General features: G+C 37.3%; 1 protein-coding gene across 1 annotated transcript in view; it reads left to right on the forward strand.

Moving 5' to 3' along the window:
- The window catches only part of RAB39A (RAB39A, member RAS oncogene family), a 32,487-nt gene extending 19,283 nt beyond the window's left edge, over nt 1–13,204 (forward strand). The window contains exon 2 of the mRNA XM_011368145.2: nt 8,733–13,204. Coding sequence (XP_011366447.1) covers nt 8,733–9,159 — 427 coding nt within the window. The 3' untranslated portion in view covers nt 9,160–13,204. The remainder of the gene's footprint in view (nt 1–8,732) is intronic.
- Nucleotides 13,205–26,455: the final 13,251 nt, after the last annotated feature.

Genomic DNA, 26,455 nt, shown 5'->3' on the forward strand with positions numbered 1-26,455 from the left:
CAAGTGTTCAATATTTTGTTGTTTTTTTGAGAGGCCTGTACATATCCAACAAAGTTTATAATAACAGCATATAAGATATATATAATCTTGCCACTTTCAGATAAAAATTTTTTTACACAAGTAACTAGTATAAATAATGTTGAGCGTTCTAGGGCCTATGGACTTTTCTCCTTCATATGACAAGAACATCCTGTTTTTAGTACCTTCCAGGAAACTAGATAAGTGTTTAATTTGAGATATCATTTATATTTTTTAGAATCTCTGTAATGATGTCATTGTGTCAAAAAATTTCAAATTCCTCAAGGGATATCATTCATACTTGATTGCATTGCTCATATATTGAGTAATTCATTGTAAATGTAAGCAAACTTCAGTGTTCCCAATATCATCTGTCTAAGTATTATTTCAAGAATAAGATTAAAGAGGGGAATTAAACAGTTAAAAATGTTTACATAAACAAGGCAACCATTTTTTCTATTCTAAAGCAAATATACCCATAAGAATAAACTGCGGATGAATGGATAAAAAAAAAGTGATATATATGTACAATTGAATGTTAGTCATCCATAAAAAAAAAAAAATCCTGTCATATGCTACGATATGGATGAATATTGAGGACATTATGATAAATAAAATAAGCCAGTCCCAGAAGGAAGGACAAATAATGCGTGATTCCACTAATATGAGGTATCTAAAGTAGTCAAACTCATAGAAGCAGAAAGTAGAAGAGCGGTTGCCAGGGGCTGAGAGAAGGAAATGTACCATTGTTCAGTGGTACGGAGTCTCAGTCATGCAAGGTGAAAAAGTTTTAGAGGTAGAGGTCTGTCCAACATTGCGCTTGTAGTTAATACTACTTTACACTTAAAAATTGTTAAGAGGGCAGATCTCATGTGTTTTTAACATAATAATTTTAAAAAGAATTTTGGCTTTGTGAGACTGGTGAAAGTTAAAAAATATTTATGACTTTGATTTGTGTCATTCTCGGAAAACATGCCTACTCTATCAATCAGGTCTTTGGTTGACAGCAACAAAACCAACATGAGGACCTTAATTAAAAACGAAAGTAGGTCCCTCTCACTCTCTGTCTCTGAGGGGAGACCACACACTGTCTGTGGAGCGTTACCCCTTTTCTAATAAACTTTCCTTTTGACGCCTTCCCCCCACACACAAAGAAATGAAAGTAACTGAAAACATGAAAGTAACTGAAGAAATGAAAGTAACTGAGGCACAGAGACTTGACCAGAAGCTGAAGGGACCAGGCTTGGAATGAGTCAAAAGATTTCAAGAGTTTGGGCAGCAGGAACCACAGAAGGCCAGTGTGGTCTCCATAATACTATTGTTCTTTTTGTGCCCCACTGCCATAAGAATCCCCAAATGGCCAGTTGGCAGTCTCAGCTAATTCAGTAGAAGCATCACGGGGTTCCCTAGTGAAAGCATTTCTCCCTTGGAAACTAAAACCTTTATATCAGCAGAGTTCAGAGTCACAGGGATTAGGAGCAACAAAAAATTCAGTGACTCGTTAAGTGTAATTGTCAGAGGCACCATAACACCACTTTCACCCTTTGTTTCCCATAACACAGCATCTATTTATGGGGGAAAAAAACACCACCTCCTCTTTTCCTCACTAGTTTAGAACATATACATCCTGAAGGATATGCCAAAATCTTAGAAATCTAGACATGGGCATAACTGAATCTTAATAACATATTCCACAGTTTTATAGAGCCAGAACCCTCTAGGTGACAGTGACATGATAAGATTAATGAATTCCATGGCATCAGCTCATTTCTCCATCTCTTCCTCTGTTAAGTGAAGTCTGGTCTGTAGCAAAGTATGAGATACTGTGACTGTGCATAAGGCATTCCATAAGTTCTTTTTAAAATTATTTTAATTAGTTTCAAGTATACAGTACATTGGTTAGACATCTATATAGTTTGTAAAACAATCACCCTAATTGCTCTCTCCCTCCCCTGACCCTCCACCTAGCCAACATATTAATGCTAACTGCATTCCTTATGCTGTGCTTGCCATCCCCGTGACCATACATCAACTACTAATTTGTACTTCTTTAACCCTTCACCCCATTCTCCCAGCCCCCTAAACCCCACTCCCATCTGTCCAACACCAAATTGTCCACTATATTTGTGAGTCTGTTTTTGTTTGTTCTTTTTATTCTTTAGATTCGACATATAAGTGAAATCATATGTGTTTATCTTTCCTTGTCTGACAAATACCTTCTAGGTCCATCAAAGCAATATCTTTTTTCCATTCCCTTACTTTTAGTCTGTGTGTGTCTTTTAATCAGAAATGAGTCTCTTGTAGGCAGCATATGTAGGGGTCTTGTTTTCTTATCCATTCAGCCACTCTATCTTTTGGTGGGAGCGCTTAATTCTTTTCCATTTCAGGTACTTATTGATAGGAATGCAGTTGTTACCATTCTTTATTCCTGTTTTTGATACATATTTTTTTCTTCTTAAAGAAGTCCCTCCAACATTTCCTATAATACTTGCTTGGTGGTGGTAAATTCCTTTAGCTTATTTTCGTCTGAGAAGCTCTTTACCTGTCCTTCAACTCCAAATGATAGCTTTGCTGGATAAAGTATTCTCGATTGTAGATCCTGGGTCTTCATCACATTGAATTTTTATGCCAAGCCTTTCTGTCCTGCATAGTTTCTTTTGAGAAATCAGCTGCCAGTCTTACGGGTGCTCCCTTGGAGGTAACTATCTGCTTATCTCTTGCTGCTTTTAAGATTCTCTTTTTGTATTTAACTTTTGGCATTTTAATTACGATGTCTTGATGTGGGCCTCTTTGGGTACCTTGTCTTGGGGATTTTCTGAGCATCCTAGAGTTTTATGTCTAGTTCTTTCACCAGGTTAGAGAAGTTTTCCATTATTATTTCTTCAACATCTTGTTGTTTTCCCTCAGGTACGCCTATGAAATGGATATTTTTACCTTTAATAGTGTCGCGTAGGCACCTTAGATTATTATTATAGTCTTGGCTTCTTTTTTCTTGCCATTCTGATTGAGTGTCCTTGGCTTTCCCATCCTCTAGATAGGGCATTTGATCCTCTTCTTTATTCACTTTGTTTATTCTTTTGTTTATTCCATTTAATATACTTCTCATCTCAGAAAAACGTGTTCTTCATTTCAGACTGGTTCCCTTTTACAATTTCCATTTCCATTTTTATCTTTTTTATCTCTTGTCGAAGTTCTCACTGAATTCATCTACCTTTCCCATACATTCATTGAGCATCTTTATAACCAGTGTTTTGAACTCTGCATCTGTTAGATTGCTTGACTCCATTATTTCTAGATCTCTGTTCTGTTCTCTCATATGGTTTCTGCTTCTTTGTCTTCCCATTTTGGCTGCTTTTCTGTTTCTACGTAGTAAGCAAAGCTCCTAGTCTCCCAGTCTTATTAGTGTGGATTTGTGTGGTAGGTGTCCAGTGGCCCAGTCTTGAGAGGGTTTCAGCTGCAGGCCAAATTTAGCCCAAGCCTGTGCCCCTCCAAGGCCACCTCTCAAGATTCAGTAAGCAGTCCACAGATGCTGTGCTTATAGTTGCCTCAAAAGGCCACAGCAGAAACTGAGACCAGCTGCCTCTAGTGTGAGTCTAGGCGCTGCTCAGCAAGGAGCACCTGACTCGCTGAGGACACACCTGGATGTGACTTGAGTGGGGCTGCAAGTTGGAGGAGGCAGAGTTTCAGGGAATCCTCTGGGCGGAGTGACCTCTGTTATCCAGTTTGATGATGTCTCTGCTATGGCAGTGCTGTGTCCAGTGCACTGGCAGGTGGAGGGGCTCAACAGAGGAAGAATGGATACCACCAGCACTTCTGCCGAGGATCGAGCCTATCCTCGGCCCTCACTCCGACACCTCAGTGTCGCCCTGTAAATCCCTGCGCAGCTGAATCAGCACTGGTCCTCAGAGTGAGCAGGTCCATCGTTGCGGAATTCCACTTGTGGATGCGGCCCCTTTAAGGGGCTTTGGAAGCTGCTGCTGCCAAAGCCTCTGTCCCACTCAGCCATTAGGGTTCAGGCAGCCTTGCGTCTACCTTCTGCTGTTGCAGAGTGATTTCTTAGATTATCTCCCTAATTGTATGGCTTGTTCATCTAGCTCCCAGGTGATTTTCCTTGCTGTTTGTGCCTTGTTTCTGTCACAACTTTGATTTGGTTGCCAGAGGGATGAACAGAGCTTTTATCATCTATGCCAGTTTTTTTCCCATCTGGCTACTGTATTTTCATGGGATGTAAATTTAATTTATCCACCCCCTCCAACACTGACATGCTCATAGTAATTCAGTGACCTTAGTGAGAATGTAACATACTACTAATAGATCTAATATCGGGCACCTTTCTTTTTTTATGTGCTGCTAGTATCTCGTTCTCTTAAACTTCCGTACTCTTTCTGCCATTTCTCTTATTTCCCCAACAACTGTGTTCATGGCTTCTACTAAATCAACCATTCACTTATTAATAACGTGTTGAGCGTCCACTGTGTGCCAGGCACTTGAGGACCACTGGGTACTCATGATGGGCATAGACAGGGCAGCTGCCTACCTCACACAATTAGCAAACCAATATCAAGGATCCAGAAAGTAGAAAGGAGAGGAAAAGGATGCTATGCAAGAGTCCTAATCTTGAACACCCAGCAATTCTGCCCACCTGCCTGAGAAACAGACTCTAACCAAACAGAACAGTCTTTTTTTCCTTCCAGGGAGGAATCCAATAAGAGGGTAAAGTGTTCTTCTAGTCCTCTTCTGTGGGAATAGGAAGGTCAGATGGAAATTCTATTTCTTCCTGTGTTAGAACCCTAAATGTGAGATAAGAGGGAGAAGAGTTTTTCCTGATACTAGCAGTTTTCCTTGGCAGTGTCAAGTGTCCTCTTGGGACTGGTTATAATTAATTCGTACGTAGTAATACTAGCCTACCTGGTTGAGTGATTTTCCCCAGAAACATTCAGCTCCATGCTGGGATGCTCCAGATATAGTTTTCTCAGATGAATAGGGGGGCTTGGGAATTGAGATATTTCCAAGAGAAAAATTATAGTGATGTTTCATAGAACTAAGATGTGGAAGATTAAGGATAGGAGGGTATTAAGGGATTGGAAGTGGTAGAGTTGGTCAGTGGATGACAAATCTTGATGAAATTAAATAATTATCCCAGTAAAAACATGTTGGCGAGCGTGAGATTTCGATCAAAAAGTAGACTGAAATTTGAAATTTTGTAGTTTTGGAAGTAGTGAACATTTCTGATGAAAAGGGAGTGGATGAGAAGGCAGAATGTAGGGGAAAGTTCGTGAGAGATGAGGAAGCCATGAAACTGAGAGATGGCATCAGACAGCTCATGCAAATGGATGTTGAAATCAGTGAGCAGAATGACAGGAATTGAGATAAAAAAAAACAACACCAAGTGCTAAAGTCTTCGGTACATGGAAAATGACCAAGCAGTTGACAGATGACAACAGATGATAAAGCCAGATGGCATAGGCCTCAAAGGAGTAGAGGATTTTTTTTACAACATGGTTGGGAGAGAATAATTATCTGGAAGCAGCATTGGAGAAGCAGACGCCACCTCCCCGTGATCCTATAGAATGAGCAACATGAGCATACTGCAGGGGAGGCTGTGTTCTCACTGACCAGCAGATTTCAGTTAAGGTGAGGAGGAAGTGAAAACACTCTGAGAAACTATTTGAAAATAATCTAGGAGTTGCTAATAGTGTAGCTTTTAGGGAATAAAAGAACCAGAGGGCTTTTTAAAAATATAATCGAAACCAGATCTTCCACTTGGGAGGGACAAAGTACTGCTAAAACCACTGTCCTACATAATTTACCTTTCCCATCATGTTGCCATCATACTGGGTTTAGGGGGTGCTGTATCTTCTTTACCAGTCTCACCAGAGTGTAGTCTCGTAAATCTTAATTCTCCCATAACACACCAGAGATCACACTGGAATCTATTCATCTATTTCTCTCTTCTTTCCATCTCTTCTTCTTCCTTTCCCTCCATCCCCCCTTCCCTAATTTTTTTTTCTTTCTTTAAATCAACCATTCATTCAGTGAGACTTTCAAAGTCCAGAAGGAAATAGATATCAAGTAACATGCAACAAGATGTTGTTGCTTATAAAGAATTTACTCATCAACTCCTGAATTCTTTACAGGGAGGCCTACCTACCTAGTTCTTTTAAGATCTGTTCCCTAACTCTTTATAATACTTTCAAGAACTTTTAGAGATTAAAGTGTCCAAACCCAAGAGAGGAGATCCAAAGAAAGATAGATGCTCCCTCATCCCCTCTGTAAGACCTGCTTAACAAGTTCCAGTTTTCATTCTGAAGGCCTATCTCTTCCCCTGATTGACAGCAGGCAGGGATGCCCAATTATTTTAGGGAAAACCTATCCGCTAGGACAACTATATCTGAATCTGAAGCCTAACCAGGATTCTAAACCTAATATCCATATCCGCACACAGAAACTGGAGATCAAGTTATTATATAGAAAATGGCATCTGTCATATTGAGACCTTTTATTCCAACTAATCATTAATGGCTGTTTTATAGCATAATTGCAAATATTTTACTGTAATTTTATTTTATAGAATGATTTGCCAACTGTATTCCAAATGTTTTCAAAATTAAATACAAGGCACTAGAAAACATGGTATTCCTACCATGTAAGGCATGCCTCTGCCTAACATACGAGGATTTTAACATGAGTTTTCAACCACAAAAGCCTGTTTTTTAAAAGTTATACTAGTGGTAAATTAAGTGGAAGGGGCAATAAAAATAATGCAGACTTGGCGCTGAGTAAATTAAAGCTTTCAATCTAATAACATAGCCTGAATTAGATTTCTCTTAAGGCACTGCACATCTGCCAAAATTCGCACATGTAAAAATGACTAGCAGAACAATAACAAATTAATTATTCCTCAAAATTAAAAAAAAAAATTAAATGAACTATATTACTTGTAGCCTGCTAAAGATAGTGGGAGATTTTTTAAATTGTCAATGGCTGTATAATACAGGAGTCCTTGAGAAAATTAAAAAAAATAATAATCACAAGAATCTGGTGGGGATTCTGAGGAGAAACAGGAAAGCAAAAGAACTGGAAAGAAAGAGGAAGTAAAATACTTTCTTCACATTTCCACAACAAATGGTACTTATGGTATCAGGTCACAAACTGAGCTATAATTTCAGCAATAAGGATGATGAACATAAGTAAAATTTGAGAGTACCAGATAACCTACTGGTCCTCCACAAAGTCATTTGGTACATCAGGCAAGGAAGAGATGAGTTTGCTTAAGGATGATCTCAATGCTCAAGATCATTGACAACTTGGAAACTGAGATACATGTAATCTCTGGCTCATATAACATTTCTCCAATAAGATTAATTAATCCAATATAATTCATATTAACTGATATCTATCACTTTCCAGGCAAATGATTGTAGATACATAGACAAAAAATGTTTGACCCTCAAGGAGCCTTGAATCGAGTGGAAGACATACCAGCAAATTCAATCAGCACATTATGAAAATTGATATAATCATAATGGCAGTATGCCAAAGGTTTAATGGAATACAAGAGGAGTGCCTAAGGGAAGTAGAAGGGGAGAGGTCAATAGCAGAGAAGGCTTCTCACATATATAATTTTTGATCATATTCTTGAAAGAGAAATAGGACTTTGCTAGGCAAAAATGAGTAGAAGACATTTTAGGTAGAGAAAACAACATATGTACAGGCAAAAAAATATAAAACAATATGGCCTTGCCACCTTGCCTCACCATTTAGTCAGGAAACAAAAGGCACACTTGAAAGGTTAACTGAAAAGTATTTAATGAAGTGACTATTTCCAGAAATGTGGACATAGTCAAAGCACCAACAAAGGATGGTGAAGCATTCAGGGATAGCAACAATGGGAAGCCATTAACCACCTGGCCAGAAGGGGCAAGAAAAGAGACTGAGATCGCCAGAACCTGGCGACAGCCATAGCTAACAGGAACTTTGACCCACAGGAAAGAAACACAACCACTGTCAAGTCACAGCCTGGGATAGGTAAATACCTACCTATCCTCTCTTCCCTTCAGTCTCCAGCAGGTGACTCCCATTGGCTCAACCCCACTGCAATCCAGAGGACAGGAAGTTTGGGAAAGCTTTCTGTAAAGGTCAGCTTCCTGAGGCCCAGAGAGTAGAGCCTAGGTCTGGAGAGGCAAACAATCAATAGCACACCTCATATTCATATCCCATGTCCAAAAAATTTCCTGTTTCTCGCATAGGTATAGCATAGGACTATAGCTGTAATTAGCATATAACAAGTTCACTGATAGAGAGAGGGGCTTATTGAATTTTATGACAGGAAGAGATTCTTAAGGTCTGGTTTGCTATGCAACTTCTGCCCTTCACTGAATCTTTGTGTGTTTATTTTTAACTACAATGATATAATAATTATTCCCTCAGATATTTGAAACTAAAAACAAATAATTCTAAAACAGAGGGAGGTGACATACCATGTAAGTGCTTGTTTGTCTGCCTAAAAATAATGTTGTCAGTGGATGAAACTGGCTTGCATATTAGTCTCACAGAATATTTTTGTTCACTTTGGACATTTCATAGTTGATGTATAAATTCTAATTAAATCACATTAAGGCATCTTAAATTTTCACCATGGTGCCTCATTGTTTGAAAGAGAGGAATGAGAACAATTTGTCCTTTTACAACCTTTTTTTCTATTTATTTTTCAGATCAATAACTCGATCGTATTACCGCAACTCAGTTGGTGGATTTTTAGTATTTGACATTACTAACCGACGATCTTTTGAACATGTGAAAGATTGGCTAGAAGAAGCAAAAATGCACGTACAGCCATTTCAGATTGTATTTCTGCTAGTGGGACATAAATGTGATTTAGCTTCACAACGTCAAGTTACAAGGGAAGAAGCTGAAAAACTGTCAGCAGACTGTGGTATGAAGTATATAGAAACCTCAGCAAAAGATGCTACAAATGTTGAGGAATCCTTCACGATCTTGACAAGAGACATATATGAACTTATTAAAAGGGGGGAAATTTGTATTCAGGATGGCTGGGAAGGAGTTAAAAGTGGTTTTGTTCCAAATACTGTGCATTCTTCTGAGGAAGCTGTGAAGCCCAGGAAAGAGTGCTTCTGCTGACTTCTGACATGCCAGAGGACTAACAATAACAGATTGGGTGTCATTTCAGGATAAATACCAATATTAAGAAAAGAATGATTCAATGAAAGCATTAAAAAAAAGTGATCAATCTGTATTAACACCATTTGTTAGGTATTGGATTCACAGCACTATACTTGTTACACTACAAGATTGAGTATTTTGCTAAAATATCAGGCAAAGCAGACAACTTTTTCTTGAAATTGGAGTGTCTACACAATTACCCCAATTCTCACTTTGTTATCATATCCCTGACCTTAATGTCTGAATACGTCAATATTACTCATTTTTCTTGACAGTTTGAAATGGGTTTTTGTGCGTACATAGTCTGATTGAAAAGATTTCACCAGAAATTACATTCTCTTGAGTTAATTTATTAATGTTGACTAATAAAGTGGATTTAGAAGTGCACTGTCTACTTACAAATTAAACAATCTCAGAGGTATCAGCTAGGACTAAAATAGCAGTTCCTTGTTTAAGGCACCAGGTTTTTGACCATTCTCTAAAACATTTATCCTCCCTTAATTTTGCCTGAGTGTAAGAAAATAAGTTTTATACTTATTTTTGTTCTCTGATTTATTGCTTCTAAAATTTTTGTTATGTGAAGCTATCTAAGGATCCAAGCAAAATATTTTATTGCAAATATTTGTAAAAATTAAAGGACCATTCATCAGCAAATGTTTTGATGTAGTATACTGTCCTAATTTAGACAAAAAATAAACAAATTTATTTATATACTGACATTTTCAAAAAAGTAAATGCAATTTACCTTGAACTATTGTCAAAATTATCAATATAGGTAAATATAGAATGTTTTAATAATAGCTTTTTTGTCCAAATAAGTTTCCAAATTTCCCCATTTCCAATACAAGAAAAGTATAAGATTTTTCTGGACAAGGAAAACGGCTAGATGTTGATATATTTATTTAGCATTCAAGTTGTATTTTACAATCTTGTCACTAAAAGTAAAGAAAAATTAATGAGTTAAAGGTTCTAAAATGACTTTTGAGGTTTCTGATTTTCAAGTTATTGGTTAAATTCCCTTCTTGGAAGGAACATTCTGATGACAATGTCAAATATTTTACAACATACATTTCTATTCTGTTCGGTAAACCATTCCTAATCACACAGGGGCACCTTTTGGAAACATGAGTTTTTTTATTGTTAAACCATAGTAGCTTCATTTTGTTTGAAAACCAAAGTGGTCTGGTAGAAGAATATTTAAGAAGAAATCAGAAAATCTGGGTTCTTAGCTTGCCTTTGCTGTACCAGTGTTTGTACATGAGTAAGTCACTTAACCTCGCTAAGCATCAGTTTTCTCATCTGTAAAATGAGGTTAATAACCCCATTCATTGTGTTTAATGCAATTATGATAATCAAGTGAATCATGTGAAAAAGCTTTGTAAATAGAGAAAGCAAGCATACAAATCTGAGATTGGTACCAGCTGCTCATGGGCATATTATATTTACAATGGATGGGAATTTGTTTTTCTCATGTTCTTTCTGTGCATTCCCACATTCTGCAGAGGAATCAGAAGATACAGGTTCTCATGGACCTGGGGGAATTCTTGGTTTGATGTATACCCTCTTAACCTGAAAACGCTGCTCCTCTAAAGTGGAATTGATAGGGAAATTCCAGGAGACAGAATTCAATCAAAAGTCATGTTTAAATGTAGTTTTTGTGCATCTTTGAAATAGATATTTAATTATATTTTTAAATACTTGTACATTTTCTAGGTTCATGTAAGTATTTTTAATAGTGCTTATGAAGAGAATATAAATTATAACATCACTATACATTTTTTAAATACTCGTCAACATTTTCTTGATATCCTTAGGTTAACTTCACTTGAGTGAGTTCAAACTATAATTGACAAAATAAGAAAATACCTATTCCCCTAAAATGTGAAGTAATCTATTTTCACTGTTAAAACTTAAAATCTTATATTACAATTTTCCATCAATCCAAAATGGCATAAACTCAAAAACTGAATCTCTAACTGCAGTTTAAAATATATTCACTTGTGCCCCTTAATAAAGTTAAACAGCTAAAATATACAATGTGATTTAAATTTCAGTGGACACCTTTTATTAGAGTAAGACTAATATTTGGGCTAAAGGGTATGAGGTGTTCTAAGATTAAGAATACAATTAAGGAATCTGAAGAGACAAATGGGAAAGTAAGGCGCCAAAAAGTTCATACTTACTAAAGTCACGTATGACCAGAAGCAAGCCTAGAATTCTGGTTCTCCTTGCACCTTGTTCAGGATTCTTTGCATTACCAAGCTGAGTAGGTGTCTGTGTGTATGGTGAAGAAAAGGGGAAATGTAGTTTAACTAAATCCATAAAATACTAAAATTGGCTTAAATGATTTTGATGTTATAGAGGAGTTATTCGTGGTAAAACAATATTAAATTTAATGACTACAAAGAGCTGAATTCTTATACAAGATTGACAAATATCTGTATAACCTTAGCCAGATATCTGTATCCACACATATATGTATGAATACCATATATATATATAAACATATATAATAGCTGACCTATTTTCTTACACATTATTATAGAGAATATGGATAATAATGCCAACATAGTAAAAATATTAGCTCCAGGCAAAAACATTTTAACTAAATGTCTCAGAAGTCAGATATACTTGAATCAGATATAATTGAAATTATTTAAATTTAAAATTTTTAAACTAATACATGATGTAGCTAATTACTAAATATTTTAAATAAATGTGATTTAAAAAAAAAAACAATCCAATCTTGTAATAAACTGTCCCTGACAGAAATTGCTCATCTTGAGTTCCATTAACACTTTCAGTGCTTATGGTGATGTGATGGTTCCTTAAATGGTAAGCTTAAGCCAAAATGATTATGTAATCAAAGTGCTTTCAAATACATAATAGTAACAAACAAGATTTCTTGAGCCTGGAAACCTGAAAATTTATTCTAGTTTTCCAAAAGCCTCAAAGTACTCCATGACTTTTTATGTGGCAACCAAAGCAGTCTTTATTATTAAGTTAACTTTATCAATCTATTTATCCAATTTACATCATTAAAAAAACAAATCTATGGATTAATAAAGTAATTTTAAGAGTGCTTTTGTCAGCTTTTATATTGCCTTTGGATCAACTAAGTATAAAGCTTCCACAGAGTGCACTACATTTGAATAATTTCCTTAGGTCTGACATAGTGAGAAGGATTTGAAAGACTAAAGGCCCATTTCATAAGCTAACTCATTTGTTTTCCAGTAACTGTCTGGAGAAATTTAGCTGGAAATGCAGAGGAAACATTTAACCTTTGAGAAAAAGGAAGAAAGAAAGAAAGACTATAAAGGCTTTACATTTAGATCCTACAGAATACATTGCCAACCAGAGGCTAACTCTTGGAAATTCTGCAAATAGCCATCTCTGCTTTTGAATCTGTCTAAATCCTAATGTTTTCACTAAACTTTACTGAGTAACCAATCTCCACCTGATCTTAAAATAACTAACAAACTATTCTCCTGAACTTGAATGACTTGCTGCATGACCTGGTATTTCTATAATCTTAATAACTGATGAAAGTAGACACATGGGTGATGAGCTGCGACAATCTCTATCAATCATTACACCATCTAGTTCACTTACTACACATAATCATGTTATAGAATAAATAAAGAGAAAAGAAAAAATTTTAAGATATTTTTAAAATTAGTATTCTTTATTGTTATCTCTCTCGGTAAATTTTTTGCCTTTTTTAAAATAGTGCATAAATCATTTCTTATCTATGTAACTTTCAGTGACTACTAATTGATGGTTATTATGTTGAATTAATCCTCTCAAATGTGGGTTCCATATATGTGGTTTTTAATTTACATATTACATTTCATTCCATGGAACAAACATGTTTTGCTACGATCATATCTCGCCATTCTTTTTTAGAATGAAGCCAATGGAAGAAAGATATAGTAAACTTTTTGAAATATGTTATTAGTGTTATTTTATTTAAAATGATGAATAAAAAGAATGAGAATGAGAACTGTGATTGTAACATGACTGTTATATTATCCGTCTTTAGCAAACCATCTTTAGTGGTGCTTTTAAAACAGAAGCAACTATTTAACCGCAATTAAATGCATGTGTGTATTCACAAAAAGTGCAAATAATCAATTCAAGATCTGAAATTTCTTATGTATTACATAAAACCCTAGTAGACTGTGGGGTAGAACCCCATAACCAAATATTAATACATATGCAGCACAATTTATGAACATTCATACTAAAGACAAAATCTATAAATAACCTACATTAGTTCAGGTCAGATTTTTTGCCACCAAATGAGTTATCAAAAGAAGTTTAGGTTTTCAGAGCTTTTTGGATTTCAGAATTATAGAAAGGGGATCATGGTCATTTATTACACCTTAACAGATAATTCAGAATTTGTGACTTTTTTTCTAGTTGGTTTATCTTCGTCGTGCTTCAGTCTTGCACAGAATAGAAGCTTATTACCTTTTGAATTGAGCTATTAAATAATATGCAAAAAAAATTATAACATGTACACATATAACCAGTTACACATATAAAATATTTGCAATAGTGTTTGGCACATAGTAAACACTTTATGATAAATGCAATCTTTTCATTTTGTTTTACTTTTAGTAAAAGTATTCTATGACCACTAAGCTGCCAAGAAGCCAGTTTAAATTCCTATGATGTTCCAGAAACTAATTTTTGATAACGGCTGTCTTACTAGTTCATGGTAAATAGTCGTGACTTTTTGAAGAGGTCTGATTCTTAGAGTCAAAGAAGAATGCCTTAATTGGACAAACAGAATATGATACAGCCTTGGGGATGGCTGGCGATCACCAATAGCACCTGACAAAATAGACAGGTGCTCAAAGGAGTGTAGGCCATCATGTCTCAACTGCAGAGCTGAAAACAGTTATCACTAGGAACAGTAATGCAAGTGCACAGTGTGGTAAGGACCATGGGTTGAAGGATTGGGCTTCTTAATCTATTAAATATAAAGTGATTTTCAGTAGCATTATTTTTTTAAAAGATTTTTTGGTAACAGCTTGATTGATATAATTAACATACCACATAATTCACCCATTTAAGATATATAATTAAATGATTTTTTTGTATTTTTAAAGTTGTGCAACGATCACCATAATCAGTTTTAAAACATTTTTGTCACCTCGAAAAGAAATCCCCATACCCTTTAGCTATCATTCCTGATACTCCTTCCCACCCCACACCACTTGAGTCCTAAATAACTACTAATCTACTTTATATCTCCATATTTGCTTACACTGGATATTTCATATAATTAGAATCATATAATATGTGGTCTTTTGTGATTAGTGTCTTTCAATTTTTAAAGTAGTACCATCATTTTAATGAAATGTCCCCATTATGTAATAAATACTAACTCACTGTACAAAATTTGGAAAATGTAGAAAATAGAAAGACAAGGAAGAAATTACCATTGTATCTATCACCTGAAAACAATTATTTCAATATTTAACGTTTCCTCCTAGTAGTAATACAGCCATGTTGTAAAAAGAAAAAAAAAAATCTAATAATAGAGAATGTAGAAAGTGAAAGCCTCCTTTCACCCTCTTTATTCTATTCCTCTCCAAGAGAAAATCGCTGTTCACAATTTTACGTATATCCTTCATGTCTTCCTGTGTATTTATATATACGATATACACATATAATGGAGAAGGAATTACATAAATAAGGCCAGTTTATAATATTATTCTGTAACTTGCTTTTTGCGCAGAATAGAGCCTTGGAACTCTCTTCCATATTGATGTATATTTATGTTCTTTTGACAGCTTTATAAAGTGCCATAATACAGAGGTAAATATCATTTATTTAAACACTTTTAATAATAAACATTAGATTGCTTCCAATTTCTTACTACTATACAATGTTAAAATGAACATATTAGTGAGCATATTTTTGAGCAAATGTGTAATTTTGTATGATGGATTTCTGGGTCAAGGGGCATTACATATTTTTTAGTAGGTATTGGCAATTTCCACTAAAAACTAAAATATGCTCCTACATCTTTTTATGTTTACACTTTTATATGTCATGACTTATTTATTCACAGTATGACATAGGGACTTTTTCTGAATAAATAGACCATTGTTCCAATGTCATTTCTCTCTTTCTCCAAACATTTGGATTACCATCTTTATCACAAAAGATTTACATATCTATATTTTAGCTCTATCTGTATCTATACAAAACCTGTTTCCAGACTTCAGTTCCACTAATTATTAATCTATTGTTGAGCTAATACTACACTTTCCCTTACTGAAGTTTTAAAATATGGTGTCATAAGGACTAATCCAGTTGCTATAAGCCCCTCCCGTGCTCACCAGCACCCAGACTCTGGTCTCTATATACTATTTCCCACTGAAAGGAACCAGGGCTTTTTGGTGAAATGGCTGATTCTTGGTCTGGGGTAAGAAATGAACAAATTGAACCTAAACATTTTGTCATACCAGAAAGTAAGGAAGCTATCAAAGAACACTACAGACATACCCAAAGACTTAGAAGCAAACCTGAAGAGGCCAAAACTGTGACAATATGGTCATCAAAATGAATAATAGTGGAGTGAAATAATATTAAATATTTTTAAATCTATGAGTTAAAAATGATAGTCAGAAAAAATTCATTGTATAATGAAAGGAGCTGCTCATACTTCTATTCCCTGATTCCCAGACCCATGTATTCAGTCTATAGGGGAGACTATAGCATGTAATGATCTCTAATTCTAAGCATGTACTGCATCTCGTGAGATAGAATCCCATTCTTTCAGGTTTTGTTTCCTAAGTGGCTCTGTAACTGAGTCTTCAGTAAGTTGTTTTACTTTTCAGTTAGGCCAGCTGCTTCTGGATATTGAGGTATATGGTAAGACCAAATAATGACATAAGCATGAGCCCACTGCTGCACTTCCTTTGGTGTGAAATGAGTTTCTCAGTCAGACACAATGCTGTGAAGGATGCAAGTTCAAGGATGGTAGTGCAGATAAAATCATTATGGACAGTGAAGATAAAACCATATCCAGAATATGTACCTAGTCCAGTACAAATCGCTTCCATGATGGAAAAGGTCCATTGTAATTATCCTGCAATGAGTGGCTGTTGGACCCTGTCTGAGGGATCCCTGAGACCATACCCCAGTCCAGTGATTCACTAAGATGATTCACAGAACTTAGCAGATAGTCCACTCACAGCTATGATTTATTATAGCAAAGGATACAAAGCAAAATCAGCTGAGGGAAAAAGTACATGGAACAAAGTCTGGGCACAAGCCTCCAAAAGTCCTCCCCAGGTGGAGTCCCCTCAGCAATGTGTTGTGATAACACATGTGAAATGTGGTCTACAAGGGAAGCTCATTAGAGACTCAGTGCCCAGAATTTTTATTGGGGGGCTGATGACATAGACAGCCTCTGCCAGGCACATATTCCAGACTCCTTGAATGGAAGCAGGTATTTAGCATAAATCGCAGTGTTTGTGCAAACAGCTTAGGTATAATAAACCACTCTTATCAGTTCTGGGATGGTGGGAACTCTTCTGAAATCCAAGTTCCCAGATGCCAGTCAAGAAGCAACCTTGTAAGCAGATCTTCCAAAGCATAGCAGTCAGGCCTGCTATGTTAACTACTGTCTGTAAAGTTCCCTAAGGAGTAGTAATATGCTGGGGGCTCCATGTTGGTCTTGTTTGTTGGACATTCAGTGGTAGCAGTAGCTAGATCAGCCTTGGTAAGTGGGAGCACCTGCTGTTGAGTGTAAGTACAGAGCAGGGCAAAGGAAGTTGGATTTGATGTCAGAAGCCATTAATTGACAACTGGCAAAGCTGTGCCAATCTACTTCATACATGTTGAGGAACAGCTCTCCCAGAAATCCAGTGGACCTCTCTTGCAGAAACCTTACAAGTACAAGGTTAGTGGAACAAAATACAAGAAATTTTTTCCGCAACTAGTCTTAAGGCCACAACCAATACTCATCATTTACTTTCGCTAGCATCCATTCTTGATTCTCCTCACCCTCATCTAGCATTTCCACTGGTTTCATTGGCTTGTCTGGCAGTGTGCTGCAGACCCTCATCCCTGATGCGTACATCCTTTTCCCCAAATAACCTGTGACTATATTACCTTACATTAGAAAAAGGGACTTTACAGAGTCCTTCTCTCATACGTTCATATGTGATTGAGTTAAGATTGTGAGATGGGGAGGTTATCCTGGATTATCCAGGTGGGCCCAATGTAACTACAAAGGAAAGAGAGAAGAGTTGTGTTGGTGGAAGCAGAGGAGTGATGCCACTGTTGGAACAGGGCCGCATGCCAAGGAATGCAGATGGCCTCTAGAATCTGGAGAAGGTAAGGAACAGATTCTTCCCTAGAGCTTCCAGAAGGAACACAACCCTGCTGATATCTTAATTTTAGCCCATAAGACCCATTTTGGGACTTTCGTGTCCCAGAACTGTAAGATAATAAATTTATATTGTTTTAGCCACTAAGTTTGTGGTAAATTGTTATAGTAGCAATAGGAAACTAGTACACTATGCCCCTTACAGGCTGAGGTCATGAACTTGTCCATTTATGATCAAATTGTATAAGAGAGTCCAACAAGACACCCAAGTTATCCACATATTTTTCTTTACCCTACTACATAACAGCATCCTTACTCTGTTCTGACAAAATTTAATTATTCTTACAAGGATGACGATGCCTCTTCTTGCCTGCTAGTCCCTTGCCATAAGATGCCAAGGTACCCAGTGCAGCCATAGCTTGTAATTAACACGATTCTTGCTATGTCATCTGGCAGGAGTCCTCCCCTCTGAAGAGTTCAGAGTTGTAGAGATGGGATAGGGAAACACAAGTTTCCCAAGTAAGTCTCTGGGAGTAATGGTAAGACCACCCCCACTTCTACCCTTTGGTTCCTGGACCCATGTGTTTTTATTGAGGACACAACACTATATGCAAATCTCTGATTCAAAGGAAACTTTGCATCCTGAAGGATGGTACTGCATCCTCAAAGAGTATCTTCACGGAACAGACACTTCAGCTCTTCCTTTAATAGGCTGTTTTAATACTCTGTTGGGTCATCAGGTTCTGGGTGGTGTGATAAATGATGCAGTTAGGATCACGGTCATGCGCCCACTCCTGCACATCTTTTGATATAAGGTGGGTCCCTGGTCTGATGTGATAATATATGGCAAGCTGTACTGAGTCACGCAAGAAAAGCAAACCGATACCCAGTATATGTGTCTATTCCTGCCAGAATTAACAATTGACCTTTCTAATCTGGTCAACTTGCCAACAAGTGGCCAATTAGTCTCCTCAAAGGATGATGCTTTATCGATGATTCAGTGTTGGTTTCTTCTGCTGGTAGATTCAACGTTCAACATTCAGCCTTAATAAGTGAAAGCCCATGCTGTTGGGTGTAAGCACAGCCTTCATTCCTGCCACTGTGACTTTACTCACGAGTCCATCATGCCAGAAATGGATGGCCAATGGCAGAGCTTCATTGATGCCAACTAGCAGAGTGATTTTGTGAATTTGGTTTTTCAGTGCCTCTTCTGAGGTAGAAGCTGTCATCAGCATTAACATGATAAAAGGACCTTCATATTTGGTACCCTCTCCCATACATTCATCCTCTGCCTCTATCCCAGACTTCTTTGTCCTAAGTCATACCACTTCTACACCCCTGATCAAATAACCAAGCCATTCACCACTGTGCCAATCTGAATATTCTAACTTCATTCCATCTCTTGTTCCACATAAAGTGAATGACCAGGTTGTCAAAGAAAAACCATAACTGAACAGCAGTTAAAGCAGTACAAAGCAGATTCTACTCAGGAACCACTGTAGTCGAGAAAAAGAACTGTAGAACTTTAATTCCAAATTGAATGAGGAAAAGTGAGTACTTATAGTCATGGAGCAGGGTGGGGATCAGAGGATAGAAAATTGCTAAGAGAAAATATCACGGGATTCTGGCTAAACAACCTAACGAGATTCTTGGTGAAGGCAGGCCAGCATGACCAGATATCACCTGGAGGATGACAAGGAATGAGGAATTTATCAGTATCAAAAGTTGGAGATTTTGACTCAATCGACTTAGCAGGTTTCTGCTCAAAATAGGCTCTAGTACATGCCTAGGCATGGGGCCTCCTCAGGCTCAGAGACACCTGGCTAAAGTTTGGTCAAGGAAAGAATCTGTGTCACAGTACACCATCCAAAGTGCTGCCTGCGGGGGAATTTTCCCCAACCACCGCCTTTCAGGGCTTTGGTGCTGCTGCTACCCACTTTTGGCCTGCACGCTCATACTGAGCAAATCATCTTGCATTCAGCCTGGTGTTTTTTTCTTCTTCATCAGCTAGTCATAAGGCCATAGGTGTGAGCCGAGGAAAAGATGCTGGTACAATAGTGTTGGATGACATAGGGTTACAAGCTTCCCGCCTATACTGCTTGCTTTTGCTTCTGGTCTGGCTTGTGCTCAATCCTGGATATACCACTTCTATCTTATAAAAGAGTGTTGCTGTGCTCAGCATTTCTGATGGAAACTAAATCATGAAGGGCACTTGTGGCCACATGATCACTTGGTGTTTTATAGTCGAGCTTTTCACCTCTACCAGTGCCCAGTATCATGCCAGAGGTTGTTTTAAAAAAAAAACAAAAAACAAAAAACAAAACAGAAAAAAAAAACAAAAAAAACACACCTAATTCTCTGCTATAGATGGAATGACTTTGATTTGGAACCCTAGGGGCTGCTTGCAATTCTCCCATTGGGTCTTGCCATAAACCCTGTCATGTATCTTTCCCACCAGTGATATGTCTAACAGTATAGGGCCTATTGATTTTTGGTCCAAGCAGCCACTTGCACCACAATCTGGGCTCCTTCCTTTTTTTTGGTCAGAGCAGTATTATCTGGTGTGGACTATATTGTCTTCAGAACCCAAGAGGCCTACCAGGATTTGCTCTTCCTTCTTCACGGTCAGAGGAGGAAGATGCAACAATTTGTTCTTTAGTTGGAATATCTCAGCATGTAACTGATCACTTAACCCTTAAGAAAATTCTACTCTTATGACAGATTCCTGAATCTTCATAGGATTTCTTTCCCACCTCTAAATTATATGTATCTTTTAAACACTTCCAGCATAAGGGCCAATCATTTATCAATTAATCAAATGATGTTATGCAGGATGTTAAGATAAACCAGATCTCTTTGGACTTTAATATGACAAAGGACAGGAGAGTTAACACAGGCCTAGGCAAAACTGTAAATTTTTTTTCCCATACCGTGTGAAAACTGTCTCTGATCCTCTTTTCTGATGTAAATAGAAAAGAACATATTCACAAAGTCAAAAGTCATATGCCATGTACCTAGGACCATGTTAATCTACTCTAGAAAAGACAGGGCATCTGGGACAATGCTAAATTTGGTAATATTGGTGCTGCAATTGGTTGAGTTTGGTAATCTACTGTCATTCTTCAAAATGTGTCTGGAGTTTTCAGGGGAAAGACTGGTTAATTAAATGGAGATCTAATGAGCATTATGACCCCTGAATTCTAACATTTTTAAGAATAGCCCTCATTTCTACCACCTCCCTCAGGATATAATATTTATTCTCCTGGCCAGGGCAGATGTGCACTTTCAGAGCCTAACACTTGCCCTTCCCCACTGTGTTAGCTTTTACTCCACAGGCTGATGACCCAGTATGCTGTTGTGTCAACTACTAGGTATGGGGTTTCCCAGGCTTAGGGGATTCAGGGAAATCTAGTGATTCAAGATCTTCTAGATGTCCTCACTCAATGTGTCAGGTTCTCATTCTTTGGCATAGAAGATCTGCCTTGTAGAAAGTTTAACTCTCTTTGGAGCTTGGCTACTCCAATGATTAAGTCTTGGGCCTGGTCCTTGGCTTTCTCTGTCCTCCTGCTTTAGGAGGTGAAAGCCTCTTCATAGGTTCTCAAGGGGAATTTCTGAATTTCACATTTAGTTTTCAAGTAGCAATTAATGCTCTCAGCTTTTCCTTATCTGTTTCTTGTGCTTAGATAACCACCCAATATCATTGTCCTTAGAGTTACTGGAGTTACTCCCATATATTTAGCTTATATTCCTCAAATGCCTTGTATATCTCACCAGCTAATGCATCCCTTTCCACCGTATATCAAAGAATTCACCACTGGAGAAAGTTTGACAACCTGTGATGTGTCTTTATCATGCTAGTAGAAAATGATTCCAGATTTTCATTTTATAATGCTCTTTTATTAAAACCCTCCTGGTTACAACTGTCACAGGATAGATTTTCCAAAAAGCTGACTCTGAAACAGAGTTTGGCTGAGACGGCCAGGTCTTTATTCCCTTTTATTAATAAGACCAGAGTTCTATTAATAAATAGAATAAAAATAAATGGCCTTGGGTGAGGTGGCTTTCTGCAGCTGAGACAGTCCCTGAGGAAACTGACAGCTGAATGTCGCCTGCAGACAGCAGAGTTGGAACAGTAAGTTTTTCATACAAGGAGAATCACTGTAGGGTATCTCAGTGCCCACCAGAGAAGCTTATAAGTGAAAGAAACTTAAGGGATACATCAAGCATATGTGTTGTGTTGATAATATGATCCTGATTCAACTGTAAAAAAGAATTGTGTGACAATCAGGGAAAATGGAATACTAAACAATGATAATTTAAGACATGTCAATTTTTTAGGTGTGATAATGGTTTACAGTTGTGTGGTTTTTTTTTTTTTAATGAGCTCTTGCCTTTTGGAGATACACACTAAAACGTTTATAGATGAAATGATAAGCTTTCTGGGATTTGCTTCAAACTAATGGGTTAGAAGCAAGTTAGCGTATACATGGGACAAGAGTGACTACGAGCTGTTTGTATGGATAGAAGACAAAAGAATGTCCCACCCCACAAAGATGTCCCTGACCTAATCTCTAGAACCTGTGATTACATTACGTTACATGGCAAAAAGGATTTTGTTGGTGTGATTAAATTAAGGATCTTGAGATGGGAAGATTATCCTGGATTATCCAGGTGAGCCCCATATAATCACGAGAGTCCTTATAAGATTGCTTTCGTACAACGAAAATATTCTGACAATTTACTTTAGATTTAATCAATTAAGAAATTGAATTTCATGTAGAAAGCAATACTCTAAATTCTAGTATTAAAATATTATTTTCACAGTCCATTCTAATATTGTAAACTGTAAACCGTAAGGCAAGAGGGCCAATGTCAAAAAAAAAAAAAAAAGGAGAAAACCATGTAACAGTGGAAGCAGAGGGAAGCAGAATCAAAGAAAGAAGATGCCATACTGCTGGCTTGGAAGGTGGAAGAAGGAACAACAAACCAAGGAATAAAGGCAGCCACTAGAAAATGGAAAAGGCAAGGAACAGATTTTTTCCCAAAACCTTCAGAAGAAATGAGGCGCTGCTAACACCTTGATTTTAGATTTCTTACCTCCAAAACGTAAAGATCTGTATTGTTTTAAGCCACTAAATCTATGGAAAGTTTTTATAGCAGCAAGAGAAATCTAATACAGTGGCATATGGGAATTTCATTGTGCTTTTTTAAATTATTTTTTTATATTCCTCCACATTTTATCTCCTAAATACATTTTTAATTGGCTTGTCAAGTTTCTGTAAAATAAAATCAGGTAAGTATTTTACCTGAATTTTCGTGAGTATACAAATTAATTTGGGGAAATCATATCAAAGATAAATATAACAGGATATCCCTGTTAGTTTAAGCCGATTCTTGTGTGTCTACTGGATAGATTCCAGGCTGTCATCTATTCTAAGAGGCAGGAGTTAAAGGGCATCTGTGGTTCTCTAGCCACCCCATTGATAACTAAGTCGCAAGTTCTATTCAGAGAGAAAAGAGAAAAAGTGACACTTGGTCTCCCTTTCAAGACACATTCAGGATAGCTTTACTACCATAACGTAAATATTTTAAGCCCTGTTTTCTCTCTTACTTTCTTTACTGGCTCATGATTAGTGTTGCTAATTATAGTTCTCCGAAATTATCAATACATTGTAGATAGCAGACTAAATGATAGAGATAAATGGAACAGAAGAACACAGAGAATTGGTCCTGAGTATTTTAAGGCATGCTCTGGAAACAAAACAAAACAAAAAAAGTGAAAGGGTTGAGGTAGAGGCTGGTAGAAGTGTTGCAGAAGCAAGACCAGCAAGAAGCCAAGCACCACTTGGAGAGTTGGAGAACTCAGGTTTATTACGCCAGCAGTCCCAGAAGTGCTAGCTCTCTGAAGATCTGGGCCCCAAGCTCATGGGTAACCTTACTTTTATAGGGCTTAACAAGCAAAGGCAATACATCTGTTATCTAGACAGAATGATCAAAGGGGAGGGTGAGTCTTTAGTTGATTTCGAGATCACTCTGCTCTTTGGCCTATGCAGCAAGCATGTCTACAGAAGCAGAACAAAGAGTTGATTACAGGGTTAGCCATTTGAGTGGAAAATCCCTCTTCAGAAGAAGTAATGAAATTTAGGTATTAATTTTATGTGCCTCATTGCCTAGATTTGTGAAGCCTGAGGATAGTTTAATTTTATAAATAGTAATTTACTAAGCAAAAATACAGCAGGACACAACTTTTGTGCTGCAACTACAAAATTGCTTTGGTATAGCAAAAATATTCTGACAATTTACTTTAGATTTAATCAATTAAGAAATTGAGTTTCATGTAGAAAGCAATACTTTAAATTCTATTACTAAAATATTATTTTCATAGTCCATACTAATTTTGTAAACTGTCTAAACTAAGAATTTTAAAATAAATTAGATAAAGCTTTTCAATGATAGTAGCTTGAATAAAAAGTATTATAGAATTTAAGATAAAATTTTAATTAGATGAAGTCTCCAAGTGATAGCATGAATAAAAATTGGCCAACAGCTGCTATTTTTTGTTTCTTCTACTTAATTAATTAGGCAAGATAAAGTTGTTTGTTTTTTCTGGTAGTGGGAAAGTGAGTAATTATTTGTGTAATTATAGATAATAAAACAAGTATTACGAGTGTGTGTGTGTGTGTGTGTGTGTGTGTGTGTGTGTGTGTGTGTGTGTTTATTTCTTTCCAGGTCTTTGAAATCCTCCCGCAGCCCAAAAGTCAATGTGATCTCTAATGGCAGCTCCGGCGTCGGGAGTTAGCTGATACACCCACTGGGGGAAGCTAGTGAGACCGGATCCTAACGGCTGCATTCCTGGCAGTGGTCGCTAGAGGGTACCAAAATGCAAGGTGAAGGAATCTGGAGTTAAACCTCTGCCTTCCCGTTCATGAAGTTTCTAGCTGCTGATGAATCTACTTACTGGACGTGTAAGAGAGAAAGAGTGAAATTGCCTTGCAACAAACAAGTCAAGAAGATATGCAAACAGGTCCAGCGAACATCAGAAAACCTGGAACCACCTCAGGTTTAACCATTCATTACATCGTGTGTAGAGGATTAGGGTACGACGTGAAAGTAAGGCACGGGGGATCCACAGCTGTGGACAGGGGTGGAAGAGGAACTAGAATCTAAATCTTTGGTGAGGCAACCATAGAAGAGATACAAAGAATCAGGCCCAGAAATGAAGGTTCTGCCTAACAGGACAAGCGAAATACTTCTTGAGCTTTTTGTCTGTTTTCTTTGATGCTTTTTCCTGAAACCATCCTTCACACGATAGCATTAAATCACAAATCAGAAGACTTAAATCTAGTCCCCGTTCTGTCAATCAACAATACTAAATGACATGGTGGAAGATAATTTGCCCCCAAGCATGTTCATAGGTTGCAAGTTGGTCAACCCAACAAGTTGTTTAAAATATGTTTGTTCCAGAAATCATATACCTAATCACTGTTTTTTCAAGAATTGATCATTCTAGGGCCACCCAGTATTGTTCTGCAATATTTTAAAATCTTAAACACTTTTCCTATTCAGTATATGGGAGGTTATTTTCTGTAATAGACATATAATATCATAAGTCTCATAATATTTAATTCATTCTTGTCTAGGGAACATAATGGAGATATAAGCTTCAGGCATCAGTTAACAATTGTTAAGAATAATAGTGAATAAGTGAATAGGTGACTATTCATCAGTTTCTTTGAGATTATCCTCAAACTAGTTATTAAAATTTGTTCCCCAGAATTCTCAGGACTTCAGATAAGCCTGTGTATCTCCCTGAGTGTCCTGCCTCCTCCAATAAGGGTCAAGAGAATTCCCAAGAACTCTGTGGATTTGAATGAAGTAGGAGAGGGCCCCTCCTCAGCTTCTATACTTTCAACAGCAGCAGAGAAGAGGGTCTGTGTGTTTCTGGTAAGACCCCCACCCCTCCCTAGTTCTAACATGCCCCCAATACCTACCCTTCAGGACCAATCTCTTTATGCCTTTAGCTTTATGTCAATCTCCGTAAGAAGCCCCAACACCCTCATCTGGTATACCTTGTCACTTACCCCTTTCTGATTCCATCTCCCATTTCCCCAACCTCCAAGCTTCTGGACAGACAGCAAAATCCTATGTATCCTCAAACAGTTCTCTCAATGGTTCCTTTACTTCCTTATTCTAAGTGGAAGTTGATTCTCCCCTGAAGTCACTGCTTTTCCTGCATCTCTCATGAGATGGCTAATGTACCACTGGGCCTGGAGTTCATGTGATGGTCTTCTTTGTTCCCCACTGCTACTTCCGAATCATCCTTTTCCCCTCTTCCCTGGAAGCACTCGACTTTGAGTCTGGTGTCAAAGGACTATCCATTAACCTTCCTTTTCATAATCTTGTACTGACCCCCAGATCCTTAATTTTGATCCTGACTCACTATTATTCTCTCCAACATGACTCCTGTCATAATTCTTAGTGCTTTCATTATTCACATAGATTTTTAATACCCTGGTGTTTTAATAAGGTTTCTCATGAAAGTAGACCCTGAAACAAGGACTTGGGATACAAGCTTTTTTGGGGGAGGGGGACATAACTCGGGAAGCAGGAACCAGGGTGCAAGGAGGGTAAGATAGGGAAGGAGGAAAAACATCAAGGTTGCTACCATGAACAAAAGAAACGAGTCCACTGAAACCCCTGGGAAACATCCTGAGTGCCCCACGGAATTGTTTGCCAGAGGACCAGAGGCTGAGGCACTTATTCACTGGCTTCTGGCCCTACTGGTTAAGGGTTGTTCTCTGAAACATTATCTTCCCCATACTTTGCTGTACTTGCCTGTGAACCTAGCAGGCTCCTGAGCCTTCAAAAAAAAAAAAAAAAAAAAAAAAAAAAAAAAAAAAA

Source organism: Pteropus vampyrus, unplaced genomic scaffold (genome assembly GCF_000151845.1).
Source record: "Pteropus vampyrus isolate Shadow unplaced genomic scaffold, Pvam_2.0 Scaffold139, whole genome shotgun sequence".
Taxonomy (NCBI): domain Eukaryota; kingdom Metazoa; phylum Chordata; class Mammalia; order Chiroptera; family Pteropodidae; genus Pteropus; species Pteropus vampyrus.